Genomic DNA, 12613 nt, shown 5'->3' with positions numbered 1-12613 from the left:
GCTCTGCCTCCTGGCCTGCCAGTCCCTGGAGGGAATGGTCTGGGGGCCTGCAGAGCCTCCCAGTGTGAGGGTAGGGGGTGGGAGGTATGTCAGGCTTCTGGGGCATCCTGGGCACACAGAGGTGAAGGGTGATTGCTCGAGGGGTCCCTGCATTTGTTACTTCACAGCCGAGAGCCGGCCCTGCCAAGAGGTCTTGGGCTGGGAGCTCAGCAGCAGGGCGGCTCCATTCCAGGCAGGGCTAAGTCCGGCCAGCCCTATGCCCTTTGTTCCCTTTCCTTCCCTCTAGCCCCCAGTCTGCCTTCCCCTTCCCCAGCCCCATCACAGGCTTTCCTTGCATCTCCTCCCTGACAGTCCATGGCTTCCCCTCCAGCCACCCCTCCGACCCCTTCTCCTGCTGATGGTCCCTGCTGGGCTCTGCTCTCCATCTGTTGGACTGTGACCTTTCTTCACCTCTGGGGCATCTCCAGCGCCCTGGGTCAAGCTGAGAGGCCCCCTGGGAGATGGGCAAGGTGCATCCTCCCTCCCGGGAAGGCATCTGGCAGGACAGTGCCCCTGCCTCTCCTGCAGGCCTGGTGCAGGCCTGGCCTTTGTTCCCAGGTGCTGCTGAGCTACGTCCTCTCTGGGGCTCTCCGCCTCCCGGTCCTGGCTGTTTCTCTGGGAGTGGCAGGGTTATAAGGGAGCAAACCCAGGGAGGGGGCACTCAGGACTGCTTGCCGAGACGGTTCTCCCATGTGCCAGCAGGGGGCAGCAGAACCTTTCTCCGGTTTTCAGGGCAGCCTTTGTAGAGGCTCCTTAACGCATGTAAACTGTCAAAAGTGTCCGTGTGGCACAGTGGGGCTGCGATGTCATGGGTTCAAGTCCCAGGCTAGGATCAGAGCCCATGGCCAGCACTGACACTGCTGGCTGGCATGGGAGTGAAGGGGCCAGGTGTCTGTCTATCGCTGATACAAGCCCAGGCGTCCCATGGTAGGTAGTAACCTCTGTCCTGACCGGCGTGCCCTCCCAATGAATCAGGCTGCGTGCGAGCTCTCCCGGAGTCCGAGTGGCTGCTGCGCTTGTCTGTCGTGACCGCACGGCGTGGCTGGGGTACTGCAGAGGAGAGGGACTCCGTATTCCACCAAAGGGGCATTTCGGAGCTTTTTTCCTGGCAGCTGCCACTCTGATGAGACGTGATGTTCTCAGGGGCTTACGCTGGTTATTGGGCTGCTTTCAGCCTGGCTTCGACCTCAGCAAAGCGAAGCTCCAGGCGGGCTGTTTAAACAAAGGAGTGGAGATGGCTGGTCAGTGAGCGAGACTCTGTTCTCTCTCTGACCCGTGCAGGCCTGATGATCTCAGGCTTCGCTCAGAGCGGGGCGATCCTCGGCAAGGAGGAGTACGTCAGCCGGGCCGGGCGGGCTGCTGACTTCCTGCGAAGCCACCTGTTCGATGCCAGCAGCGGCAGGCTGTTGCGGAGCTGCTACCGGGGCAAAGGCAGCTCGGTGGAGCAGAGGTGAGTGCGGGAGGAGTCGCTCAGCGCAGCGTTGGGGGGGGCATCAGCATAGAACTAAGAAGGCCGATTGTCTGTCAGATCAGTCGGTCTGTCTCTTTAATCTGCCTCATCTGTTCTGCTGCATTTCAAAGGTGGCCATTGCTGTGGTGTCTGGGCTCCGGTTTCCGTGAGGAGCGGGTTTTCTGCGTCCCTTTGAGTGTCTTCCACCCTATTCATAGCCTCCCACTTCGCAGGCCCCAGCCGTCCCCTTGGGGGCCCTCACGCTGCCCAGCCTGCAGGCAGCCAAAGGACTGCACTCACTGCCCCCGCTGCCAGGCTGCGGAGGGAGAGGCTGACGTTGGCTCGTGCTGCAGGACGTTGCCACTGGTCTAGCAGACTGGCCGGTTGGCTGCAGCCTTGGAACGAGAGAGCAGGGGAGAGACTGAGAAGCAGGATCCCAGCCAGGCCACGCTGGCGTGGCAAGTCCAGAGAACTCTGTGTACAGCTGGAGGGACCCTCTATCCAGGGGGCCTGTCTAGACCATTGTCTGTATGGCCGTGCAAGCCTCTCTTCTCACAGATCTGTCTCCATGCAGCCCTCTGCCCGTGGGTCCGTTCAGCTCTGTCTGCCTGCCCCCTCGGGGCTGGGGTTCTGCCCAGAGGGGCGGATGCTGCTACAGCCTGGGGCAGGTCTGTTTCCCGTGTCTGTGTGTTTGAGGTTAGCTTAATTCAGCTCAGGGTGGATGGGCTCCCAAGAGAGCTCAGAGGAATTAAGGTCAAATCCCTCCCAGCTCTTTCTTATCTTTACCATTTGAAGACACCTTCTTCCCCTGCTGCCTGCAGAATGACAGCTCCGCCAGGGGGCTGAGTACGGTCAACGCCAGTCTACACACAGATCAAGATTGGACAGGATCGGTAACAAAGCTCCATTTATCAAGGGCCAGCACTAGTCGCTGCCCAGAGGGAAACACTCAAAGGGCCCGCTCCAAACAGCTTCTGCTAACCCCCCACTACCCCCGCTGGCCTCCCACGCCTGTGTGCCGTGCCTTTGACTACATCTCCCTCTAGTGGCTGGCCCCTCTCAGCCTCCCACTGGTGGCGAAAGGTTCCAGTTTAGCTTATGCCGGAGGGGCTTTAGTGACAGATCATCCCGTTGGCGACCCCTGCTGGCGTCTGGGAGGCCTTGGTGTGTTTGTTACACGCACCTCCAGAGTGACGCACACCCCGACGCATGGTGTAGACATACAGAGAGTGTAGGGCAGGGGCAGACTTGAACACACACACGTGTGCCCGTGCCTATGAGCACACCCGCACACGTCAGTGCATACGGTGCACATGTGCGCAAGGAGCATGCGCACCAGCAGGTGAGTGCAGATACAGGTGCAGCACTGGTACCTGCACAGACCCTCACGACGCACACGCAGGCCCCCTTGGAGTCCAGGCGCGAGGGAGCCGGCTGCACGCTCGGAGCTGCACAGCACCCCAGCGATGGGCACTTCCTTAATATTTGCCAGCAGCGCCGATGAAACAATGGGACGACTGTGACAACAGACGGCAGTAGCTCCACAATCCGGATGAACCCCCTCACCCTCCACTTCACTTCTTCCTTCCTTGCCACTGCGCTCTCCTGGGCAAACACAAATTAGGCGTGTGTCAACCGGGATGAAGACAATTTGAATGGAAGGTTATTTGCCTGGCTAACGACTGACTGCAGCGTGGGACGGGCTGCACACGTGTTTGTGGACCCTGTTGTTTGCCTGGCAGGGCTCCGGGCTTGGGGGCGAATGTGAGGCCAGGGAGATGGGTCCCTAACCGTATTCCATTCACCCTTCCCAGCACTGGGGCATCCGTTTTGGGAGACAGGGCCTGATCCTCAGCGGTGCTGAGCCCCTTCCTTTCTCACTGATTTCAGTGGGAGTTGAGGGGCTCTGACCTTGTGAAGTCAGAGGATCCAGCCCTTGGTATCTAGTTCAGTATCCGGGTTGGTACTTTACTACTCATGTGGGAGATGGCTGGGAACCATGTGCCGGCAAGAGGGTGTCAGGTTACAAATAACGGGCCAGATCTCAGCTGGTGTAACCTGGCTTAGCTCCAGTAAAGTCAGTCTGCACTAGCTGAGGGTCTGGCCCAATATCCTTCAGGTCATAAGCTGACCACAAGCTGGGCTCAGGAAGACCTCCACTGCATGGGGCAGTGTTCCCCTGCGGAGTGCCCCGCGGGATGGGGGGTCATCTGTCTTCCAGTGTTAACAGGAACCGCAGACCCGTTCCGGTGTGGTGGATCTCACGGTCTTCTGTCCCTCCCTTCCCTGACTGTCTTTGCAGCGCTGTTCCCATTCAGGGCTTCCTGGAGGATTATGTCTTTGTGATCCAGGCGCTCTTCGACCTTTACGAGGCCTCGCTGAACCAGAGCTGGCTGGAGTGGGCCCTGCAGCTCCAGCGCAAACAAGACGAGCTCTTCTGGGACTCCAAAGGCTTTGCATATTTCTCCAGCGAGGCCGGGGACTCCTCTCTGCTCCTCCGCTTGAAGGATGGTAAGTGCCCCGTGGAGCCGGGCTGGGCCCCCAGACTCAAGTGGAGAACGAGGAAGTCTTGAGAACTCATCGTAATGTCATGCTGGGCACAGTGGGGTTTATGTGTAGGACCTACAAGAAGCTGGGCTGTCGTTTTTGTTAGTTGTAGTCGTAGTTTCATCAAGAAGCAGAGAGTGGGATACCCCCAAAGCAGCAGAGTCCTCAGCAGTGCTTTGTGTGGTGGTGCCGGGCATTGGCTAACAAGGGGGTGCTGATATGCAGGGCGTCGCCCATCCATGCTAGTCCTTGCTTGGTTGCAGAGGTCCTTGCAGGCTAGCATGGGAATTCTCTGTAGCTTTCCCAGCCTAGACAGTGAGCGTCCCAGTCAGGCTTGGAGCCTGGGTCTCCAGCATGGCCGTGCAGGCCACTACCCTGCTGCCGTGAGTTGCTGAGGGCCTTGGTAATGGCTTTTAACAAGCAGCCCGGGTTTGACCTCTCCACGATGAAGCTGAAACAGGCCCCAGGGAAAGATTTCCCAGCCCCTGGATCTTTCATGCTTTGTCCGTGGCTCAGGTCTCGAGGCCGCAGCCTTCGCAGACATCTGCCCTGAGTGCGTCTCGGAGCAGCATCCCTGGAGAGGCTGAGCGGTGCCCAGCCCTGACACCAAGCACGCGGACATGCTTCTTCGGCGCCGTCCTGCTGGCATGCCAGGCAGCCATGTCCCCATGGCGAGTGCTGCGCCTGGGGGGCACTGGGCTGACAGGCTCTTGTCTCCCTGTAGATCAAGATGGCGTGGAGCCCAGCGCCAACTCCGTGGCCGTCGCTAACCTGCTCAGGGCAGCCTGTTACTCCGGCAACATGGAGTGGGTGGAGAAAGCCGGGCAGATCCTGGCTGCCTTCTCGGAGAGGCTGCTGAAGATCCCCGTGGCCCTGCCAGAGATGGCCCGAGCCACCGTGGCCTTTCACCGCACTCTCAAACAGGTAGGGAGTTTGGCCAGCGGATCTGTGTGGTCAAAGACTCACCTGTTGCTCCCCCGGCACGTCCTGCTCCGCCCTAGTGTAGAGGCCCCTCCCTCGTATGTTGAGGGCACCTCTGAGGGGGATCTGAGAGAGAGGATGGCGGTGTCTGTGTGAGTTTGCTCTTGCCCATAGGCACATGTCCTTGTGTCTGGGTGTGCATCTGGATTTGTGTGTGTGTGTGTGTGTGCACGGTTGTGTGTATTTGTGCATATGTGTGTATCTATGGGCCTGTGTGTTTGGGCATGAACGCATGCACCTGTGTGCCTCTGTGTCTTGTGGTTTTGCTGTGTGCATTTGTGCATGTGCATGCCCGAATGTTGCTGTGCATGTGTGTGTATTTGGGAGGGGAGACGCCGGAACGGAAATAGCCCTCTTTGGAGCGCTGTCCCAGCCCTGGTGAATGGCAGAATCAGACAGAAGCGCTCCGGGTGGGTGGTAAGAACATGCCTGTCATCCTTGTCCTTAACCGGCTTTAGGATCGAATGCAGGTCATGGGCAGAGCAGGGGCAGAGTCCCTCCCTCCCGCTTTCCCTTGCTTTAATTGTGCAGCTCTTCGCGCTGCTGAGTTGCTTCGTTCCAAGCCAGCTCTTACAAGGGAGAATCCCGCAGTGCTGGGAGGTGACAGTACAAGGCAGAGGGGCTGAGGTCTGCCTGGACTTGGCTTCTGAAGGGCTGGCTGGCTGACTGTGTGTCTGGGCCCATTGTTCCTGCCCCCTGCCAGGTGATTTCTGGGCACCGCTGCCCCGTGGAGTGGTTAGGATTCGGGAGGATGGCTGGGTTTGAAGCCCCACTAGGGAGTATTACCCATGCGCTGTGCCGTCTGTCTGTGATTCCAGAGCACCGTACAAGCACTCGTGAAATCCCACAGCTCCCATGCAAGGGACCACCATCCCCAGTCCACAGCAGGGAGACACTGAGTCCCAGAGTGGGGAAGACACGACAAACCAGGAATTCTACCCTCTAAACACGAGCCAGGCATCCTCTCAGCCTAAACTCCGAGCCCCTCTGTGCAGACAGGGGTCCTTAGGCATCCCTCTGCACTGTCAGATCACCAGAGGTGAGGGAGGGCAGAGTCTGAATTGCTGGGGGCTTGTGGGGGAAGCTGTGCAGGCTTAGTCCCAATTGCTGGTGCCCTTGTTGCCCTGGACCAGCTGGGTGGCGAGGCTGCCGCTCCCCAGCGGAGGCACATTGGTTTGTGGCTGGTGGCATGTGCCCGGGGGAAGGGATGGGGTTCTCTGCCTGGCAGCTCCTGTGGGGATATTAGGGTGTATAGGGCTGTAGGACATACCCTTCCATCCCGCAGAGAGCCCCCGGGGAGGGAGGGGAGAGAGCAGTGCCCTTCAGAGCCCCCAGCTGGCTGGAGCCTGTGTGCAGCCAATGGCCACGGCTTCCCCGTTCGGGAACAGCTGGTGGCAATTCTGCTGTGTGTATCCCCAGGGGTCGGATTAGGCTGGTACCGTAAGCGACTGACTAGGAGTGACTCTGAAATCGCCCTGTGACCATTCCATGAACTCCTTTGCTTCTCCATCTGTTTCTGGTTGGTTTGGTCCTTTGCAGGCTTTCTACTCTCTGCCTTCAGGCAGACTAGATGGATGAGAGGGGAGGGGCGAGGCGGAGACGAATGAATCACAAGGATGAGTGAGCCCATAGCACGGGGGATCCCAAAATTCTGCTTACCGCAGGGGAAGGAAAAGGTCATTTCCCCATCACTGACATGCAGCCACCTCTGGGGTGCCACACGACAGCAGGGAGAAAGCACTCAGCAGCACTACAAAGCGGTTTGGGACAGGAAGTGAAGAACAATTGAAACAGCACGAATCCAGTCAGCTGACTTAGATGTCTTCCTCTCTCCGCAGTTCCTTGTGTCCCTCTGCTTTCTGATACATAGGCCCTACCTAGACTTGTCCCTTGCCATGGTCCGTCTGATACCCCCTGGTCTCTGATACCCCCTGGCCTCTGATACCCCCTTCCTGCCCCTCCCCTCCCCTGGTCTGCCTCTCCCCTGGTATCTGTCATATTCCCTTCCCGCCCCTCCCCTCCCCTGGTCTGCCTCTTCCCCGGTTTCTGTCATACCCCCTGCCCACCACTCCCCTCCCCTGGTCTCTCGGATACCCTGCCCTCCCCTCATCCGTTCTCTCCTGGAGATCTCTGACAAGGGGCAGGGCAGACAGGTGAGCTAGCTAGGCTGGGTGAGGGCTGAGTATTGCTATCCACGACGTTCCTTCCAAAGGGCAGAACAGGCTGCTGAGCCCTGATGTGCTCGTGTCACGCCCCAGGTTAGTGTGCAGGAGACACCTCCTTGCTGAGCAGGTTGAGAGCAGAGGGCACATGCGTGTGTACACGGGCATCAAGTCAGTCTTGGCTGACCCCACCCCCAGTCTGTCTGCCCCCCCCCCCCCCCCCCCCCCGCTTGGCTCGCTTGTAATGCTTAGAAGAAGAACCTGGGGCTGCTAACTCACTGTAGGTCAAGAGAGCCTTCTCCCGCAGGGTGGGAGCAGGGGGAGCTCTCGCTCGTGGGGCCACACTAACCCGGCAGCAAGCACACAGGAGAGGCGAGCAAAAGGCAGTGCCACTCGCTCCAGGGTATCCTGCCTTTCTTAATGACAGTGGCTTGGATCCCCGCCTCCTGCCTGCTCTGTGTTGATGCAGTTCAACACCCAGCCTTGGCGCACAGGCCCCCCACCCCCCACTCAGCGGTTTTGGTTGCCCTAGGTCCACCCCAGAGCCCACATCCCTACTGCAGTCAGTCATGGGGAGTGAGCATCCTTCTCCCCCAGCGTTATCCCCTCCCTCTCTCTGCCTGTCTCCACTCCCACTGGAATTCAATGCAGCCTTCGAATGGGCTAGCAAATCCCGCCCAGACCCGCTGCTCCCAAGCTGGGGACGCTGCTGCAGGGCCCAGCGCAGCGGGCGGCTCTTAGGGCAGCTCCGGTTATGGTGCCATGACCCTAATGGGGATTTACACAGGGCTCTGCCTCTGGTCCCCAAGCATTTCATCCCTGCCAGTCACACACCTAGCGCCTAGAGGCTGCGGTGATGGGCACGCTTGAAAATCAGCGACAGAGAAAGATTCCTATAGAGCAGATGCTCTCACAAAACTGGGTGACTAGGCAACAAAATGGCAGATGATATTCAATGTTGATAAATGCAGAGTAATGCACATTGGAAAACATAGTCCCAACTATACATAGAAAATGATGGGATCTAAATTAACTGTTACCACTCACAAAAGAGATCTTGGAGTCACTGTGGATAGTTCTCCGAAAACATCCACTCAGTGGGCAACGGCAGTCAGAAAATCCAACAGAACGTTGGGAATCATTAGGACAGGGATAAATAATAAGACAGAAAATATCATGCTGCCTCTATATAAATCCATGGTATGCCCCACATCTTGAATACTGTGTGCAGATGTGGTGGCCCCATCTCAAAAAAGATATATTGGAATTAAAAAAGGTTCAGAAAAGGGCAACAAAAATGATTACGGGTATGGAACAGCTTCCATGTGAGCAGAAATTAATAAGTGGGATTTTTCTGCTTGGAAAAAGAGACGACTAAAAGGGGATATGATAAAGGTCTTTAAAATCATGACTGGTGTGGAGAAAGTAAATAAGGAAGTGTTATTTACTCCTTCTCATAACACAAGGACTAGGGGCCATCAAATGAAGTTAATAGGCAGCAGGTTTAAAACAAACAAAAGGAAGTATTTCTTCACACAACACACAGTCAACCTGTGGAACTCCTTGCCAGAGGATGTTGTGAAGGCCAAGACACTAACAGGGCTCAAAAAAGAACTAGATAAATTCATGGAAGATGGGTCCATCACTGGCTATTAGCCAGGATGGGCAGGGATGGTGTCCCTAGCCTCTATTTGCCAGAAGCTGGGAATGGGCGACAGGATGGATCACTTGATGATTACCTGTTCTGTTCATTCCCTCTGGGGCATGTGGCATTGGCCACTGTCAGAAGACAGGACACTGGGCTCGATGGATCTTTGGTCTGATCCTGTATGGCCGTTCTTATGTTATTTTCTCCCATCTGCATCTGGCCTGCACACCCTACCCCACCTTACGGTGTGATCCTGCCCGGCTAAGCCAAGCCAACGCTAGCATGCGGGAACCCAAGGTTCAGTGCAGTCATGTTGATGATTCAGTAGGGGACGCCCTCCCCTTGAGCAGCACTGAACCAGTGTCCCCGCAGCCCCATGCTAAGAGGCCCTTTGCCACTGACGGTGCTGTCTGTGGGGTGAGACGTACAATTGGAGCCCTGTTCTCTTGTGCTCAGTGATACCCCTGGGCTCTTTGCGTGTGGTGACCCCAGTTTCCTGGCCAGATTCTATCTTGGAATTATATTCTGTGACTCAGAGTCCTCCTGCAGGTTCAGTTGAATGAGACGTTTCTTGTGGCTGGCCCGAAATGTTTGCGGTAGTGTTGTTGAGCGCTGTTAAACAGCTGCTTTGTTCCGCCCCAAAAGTGGCTGCATTTGAATGGTGGGGGAAGCGATCCCTGAATAGTTTGTCGGTTGGTTCCTAGGCAAAGAGCTTTGGGATCCTGTGAGTGAGAGGGAAGAGCCAGTGGAGCAGATCTGCAGCTGGTGTAAACAGACTTGGGGAGCCGGCCTGATGTGGGTGGGCTTTACAGCCTGTTTCCATTCACCTTTGCATTCCTTTCTCTGCGGACAGGTCGTTATCTGCGGCGCCCCAGAAGGAGAAGATACTAAAGATCTGCTCCGCTGTGTCCACTCCGTCTTCGCTCCAAACAAGGTACCCTCTCCACAACCTGCCAGAGGGGCACACAGGCTGGTTCTGCTTCCCTGCCTCTCTTCACACCTGGCGGTGGCTCTCTGCAGCCTGCTGGATTCCTGATGCTCTTTCTCCCCCACCCACTCTTCCCCCTTTCCATCCCCGCCTCTCTTTTAAAGGGGTGCCCTACTTTCCCCACACGCCCTCCAGATGCTGTGCCTTGTTTATCAGCTTGGGAGGCAGGGACCATGAATGCCACTCCCCGGGCACCTCTCCTGACACAGAGAAATGGCCGCAGAGGCTCTTTCTGTCAGCCCGTTCCCGGGAAATGAATTGTTACAACGCAGCGTATGTGTTTACATGGGGCTCCCAGAGAGAGACACTTGTTCCAGGGCGGACGTAGCCGGCTTGGCTGTCAGCACTGAATTGCACATGTATCTAGGTTACTGAACTCAGCAACACAACTTCTGCCTGGAAATGCAACATTTTCTTCACTCCCTGCCCCACGGCCTCAACTGAAACCCTGCAAACTCCCCCAGAAGCTCCTCTGATCCCTTAGTTCCTGTGCCAGGAACTCCCCCCCCCCCCCCCCCCCCCCGAGCCTAATGTCCTCTTCCAGCCATTTGAATCCCCAAACCTCCCTTAGATCCTCCCTCAGCCCCAGCCTCTGAGACCAAGATCCATGCATCCACTCTCAGGTCCAGGAGTTCCCATGAGCCCAGTGCCGCCCCCATTTTCCTCGCCCCCAAGTGCCTTGTGCTGTCCGTGCTATGGGCTGAGGGCAGTCAGCTCTGCGCGGCGCAGTTGCCTTGGGCATGGGGGTTTGTCATTCACCCGCATGTTGGATGCAATCCCTTTAGATGTTAAACAAGCCCCTGGCGCGCGGCTGTTCCTTGCAGTTAGCGGTGACTGTATTTTAAGGCATTCCCCTGTGGAGGATGAGCAGAGGTATAACATCTTCCCATCGCTCACCTCGTGTTCTGCTCTCCCAGTGGAACGGAATTGATTCGTCACTCCTGATTAGGGCTGTGCGGCTCTGCCGGCCCCGGCGTGGCTGGGAAGGAGCACAGAGCACCCCGGCTGGGGGCCGGAGGAGCTGCAGCGTTGCTGTCTAGGGATGGGAGTGGAGCTGTCGGATTGCCATGGAAGAGGCAGAAATCCCTCCGAACAGCGTGACAGCTGGACCCCGTGGCAGCTGGACCCCGTGGCAGCTGTCACATTCAGCCGGCAATGTCTCTGCCCCTTTGATTGACAGCTTGCTTACTTGGTAACATGTCGAGCTGAACGAAACAGGGCAGAAAAGAAGGGATGGGGTCAGTGCCAAAGGAGAAGAAAGTTCGTAGCTGTGAACAGCTGGACCGGGTTCATCTCTGACAGCAGCAGTTCAGAACCTTAATGCCAGGAGTCACGCCCAGCCGCACGCTGGAGCGCTAGTGCCAGGAGTTGCATGCCCAGCCACACGCCGGAGCACTAGTGCCAGGAGTCACACGCCCCGCCAGAGCGCTAGTGCCAGGAGTTGCATGCCCAGCCACACGCCGGAGCACTAGTGCCAGGAGTCACACGCCCCGCCGGAGCGCTAGTGCCAGGAGTTGCATGCCCAGCCACACGCCGGAGCACTAGTGCCAGGAGTCACACGCCCCGCCAGAGCGCTAGTGCCAGGAGTTGCATGCCCAGCCACACGCCGGAGCACTAGTGCCAGGAGTCACACGCCCAGCCGCACGCTGGAGCGCTAGTGCCAGGAGTTGCATGCCCAGCCACACGCCGGAGCACTAGTGCCAGGAGTCACACACCCCGCCGGATGCCGGAGCGCTAATGCCAGGAGTTGCATGCCCAGCCACACGCCAGAGCACTAGTGCCAGGAGTCACATGCCCAGCTGGATGCCAGAGCACTAGTGCCAGGAGTTGCATGCTCAGCTGCACACTGGAGCACTAGTGCCAGGAGTCACACGCCCAGCCACACACCAGTGCACTAGTGCCAGGTGTCGCACGCCCAGTTGCACACCTGAGCACTAGTGCCAGGAGTCACACGCCCAGCCGCACACCGGAGCACAAGTGCCAGGAGACGCATGCCCAGCCGCACACCGGAGCGCTAGTGCCAGGAGTTGCATGCCCAGCTGCACACCGGCACACTAGTGCTAGGAGTCGCACGCCCAGCCGGATGCCGGAATGGTAGTGCCAGGAGTCGCACACCAGAGCGCTTGTGCCAGGTGTCGCATGCCCAGCCACACGCCTGAGCACTAGTGCCAGGAGTCACACGCCCAGCCACACGCCTGAGCACTAGTGCCAGGAGTCACACGCCCAGCCGCACACCGGAGCGCTAGTGCCAGGAGTCACACGCCCAGCTGAATGCCAGAGCGCTAGTGCCAGGTGTCGCATGCCCAGCCGCACGCCTGCGCACTAGTGCCAGGAGTCACACTCCCAGCTGCAAGCCGGAGCGCTAGTGCCAGGAGTCACACTCCTGTCCTAGGAGCTCTCCGTGCACCTCTGCTACAACACACTTGCTCTCTGTATTGCTCCTCGTAAGAGCCCTGATGTGTTAGCAGGCTGGTTCGACTCAGTAAGATCAGTCACTGTGCACATCATAGCCCTGCAATGATCCCAGTGAAGTGAATAGACCCTCAGCAGTGCCCGCAGGATTTCAGTCCGGCCCGGTGTATGTGTCTGGCAGGACCCCGCAGCCGTGATGCTCTCTGCAATGGCTTTGGTGCAGCCCATCACTGCCCCGCAATCTCTCCCTGGCTCCCTGGACCCCAGCCAGTCACTGGCTCCTGTAAGTGACTGTGGTCTGTGTCTGTAGCAGCCCCGTCATCTCCTGGCCTTTCTTCCCTGCGCGGGATGGTCACCGTCCATTCTACACAACAGCCCTGTGCCCC

General features: G+C 57.9%; 1 protein-coding gene across 1 annotated transcript in view; it reads left to right on the top strand.

The window, feature by feature from the left end:
• SPATA20 (spermatogenesis associated 20) overlaps positions 1-12613 on the top strand; it is a 36355-nt gene that overhangs the window by 11601 nt on the left and 12141 nt on the right. The window contains exons 12-15 of the mRNA XM_054047950.1: positions 1321-1489; positions 3792-4000; positions 4761-4960; positions 9681-9761. Of these exons, the coding sequence (XP_053903925.1) occupies positions 1321-1489; positions 3792-4000; positions 4761-4960; positions 9681-9761 (659 nt within the window). The remainder of the gene's footprint in view (positions 1-1320; positions 1490-3791; positions 4001-4760; positions 4961-9680; positions 9762-12613) is intronic.

The sequence above is a fragment of the Malaclemys terrapin genome, chromosome 13 (assembly GCF_027887155.1).
Source record: "Malaclemys terrapin pileata isolate rMalTer1 chromosome 13, rMalTer1.hap1, whole genome shotgun sequence".
Taxonomy (NCBI): domain Eukaryota; kingdom Metazoa; phylum Chordata; order Testudines; family Emydidae; genus Malaclemys; species Malaclemys terrapin.
The sequence above is the reverse complement of the archived record's forward strand: the minus strand, read 5'-3'. Positions and strand labels throughout refer to the sequence as shown.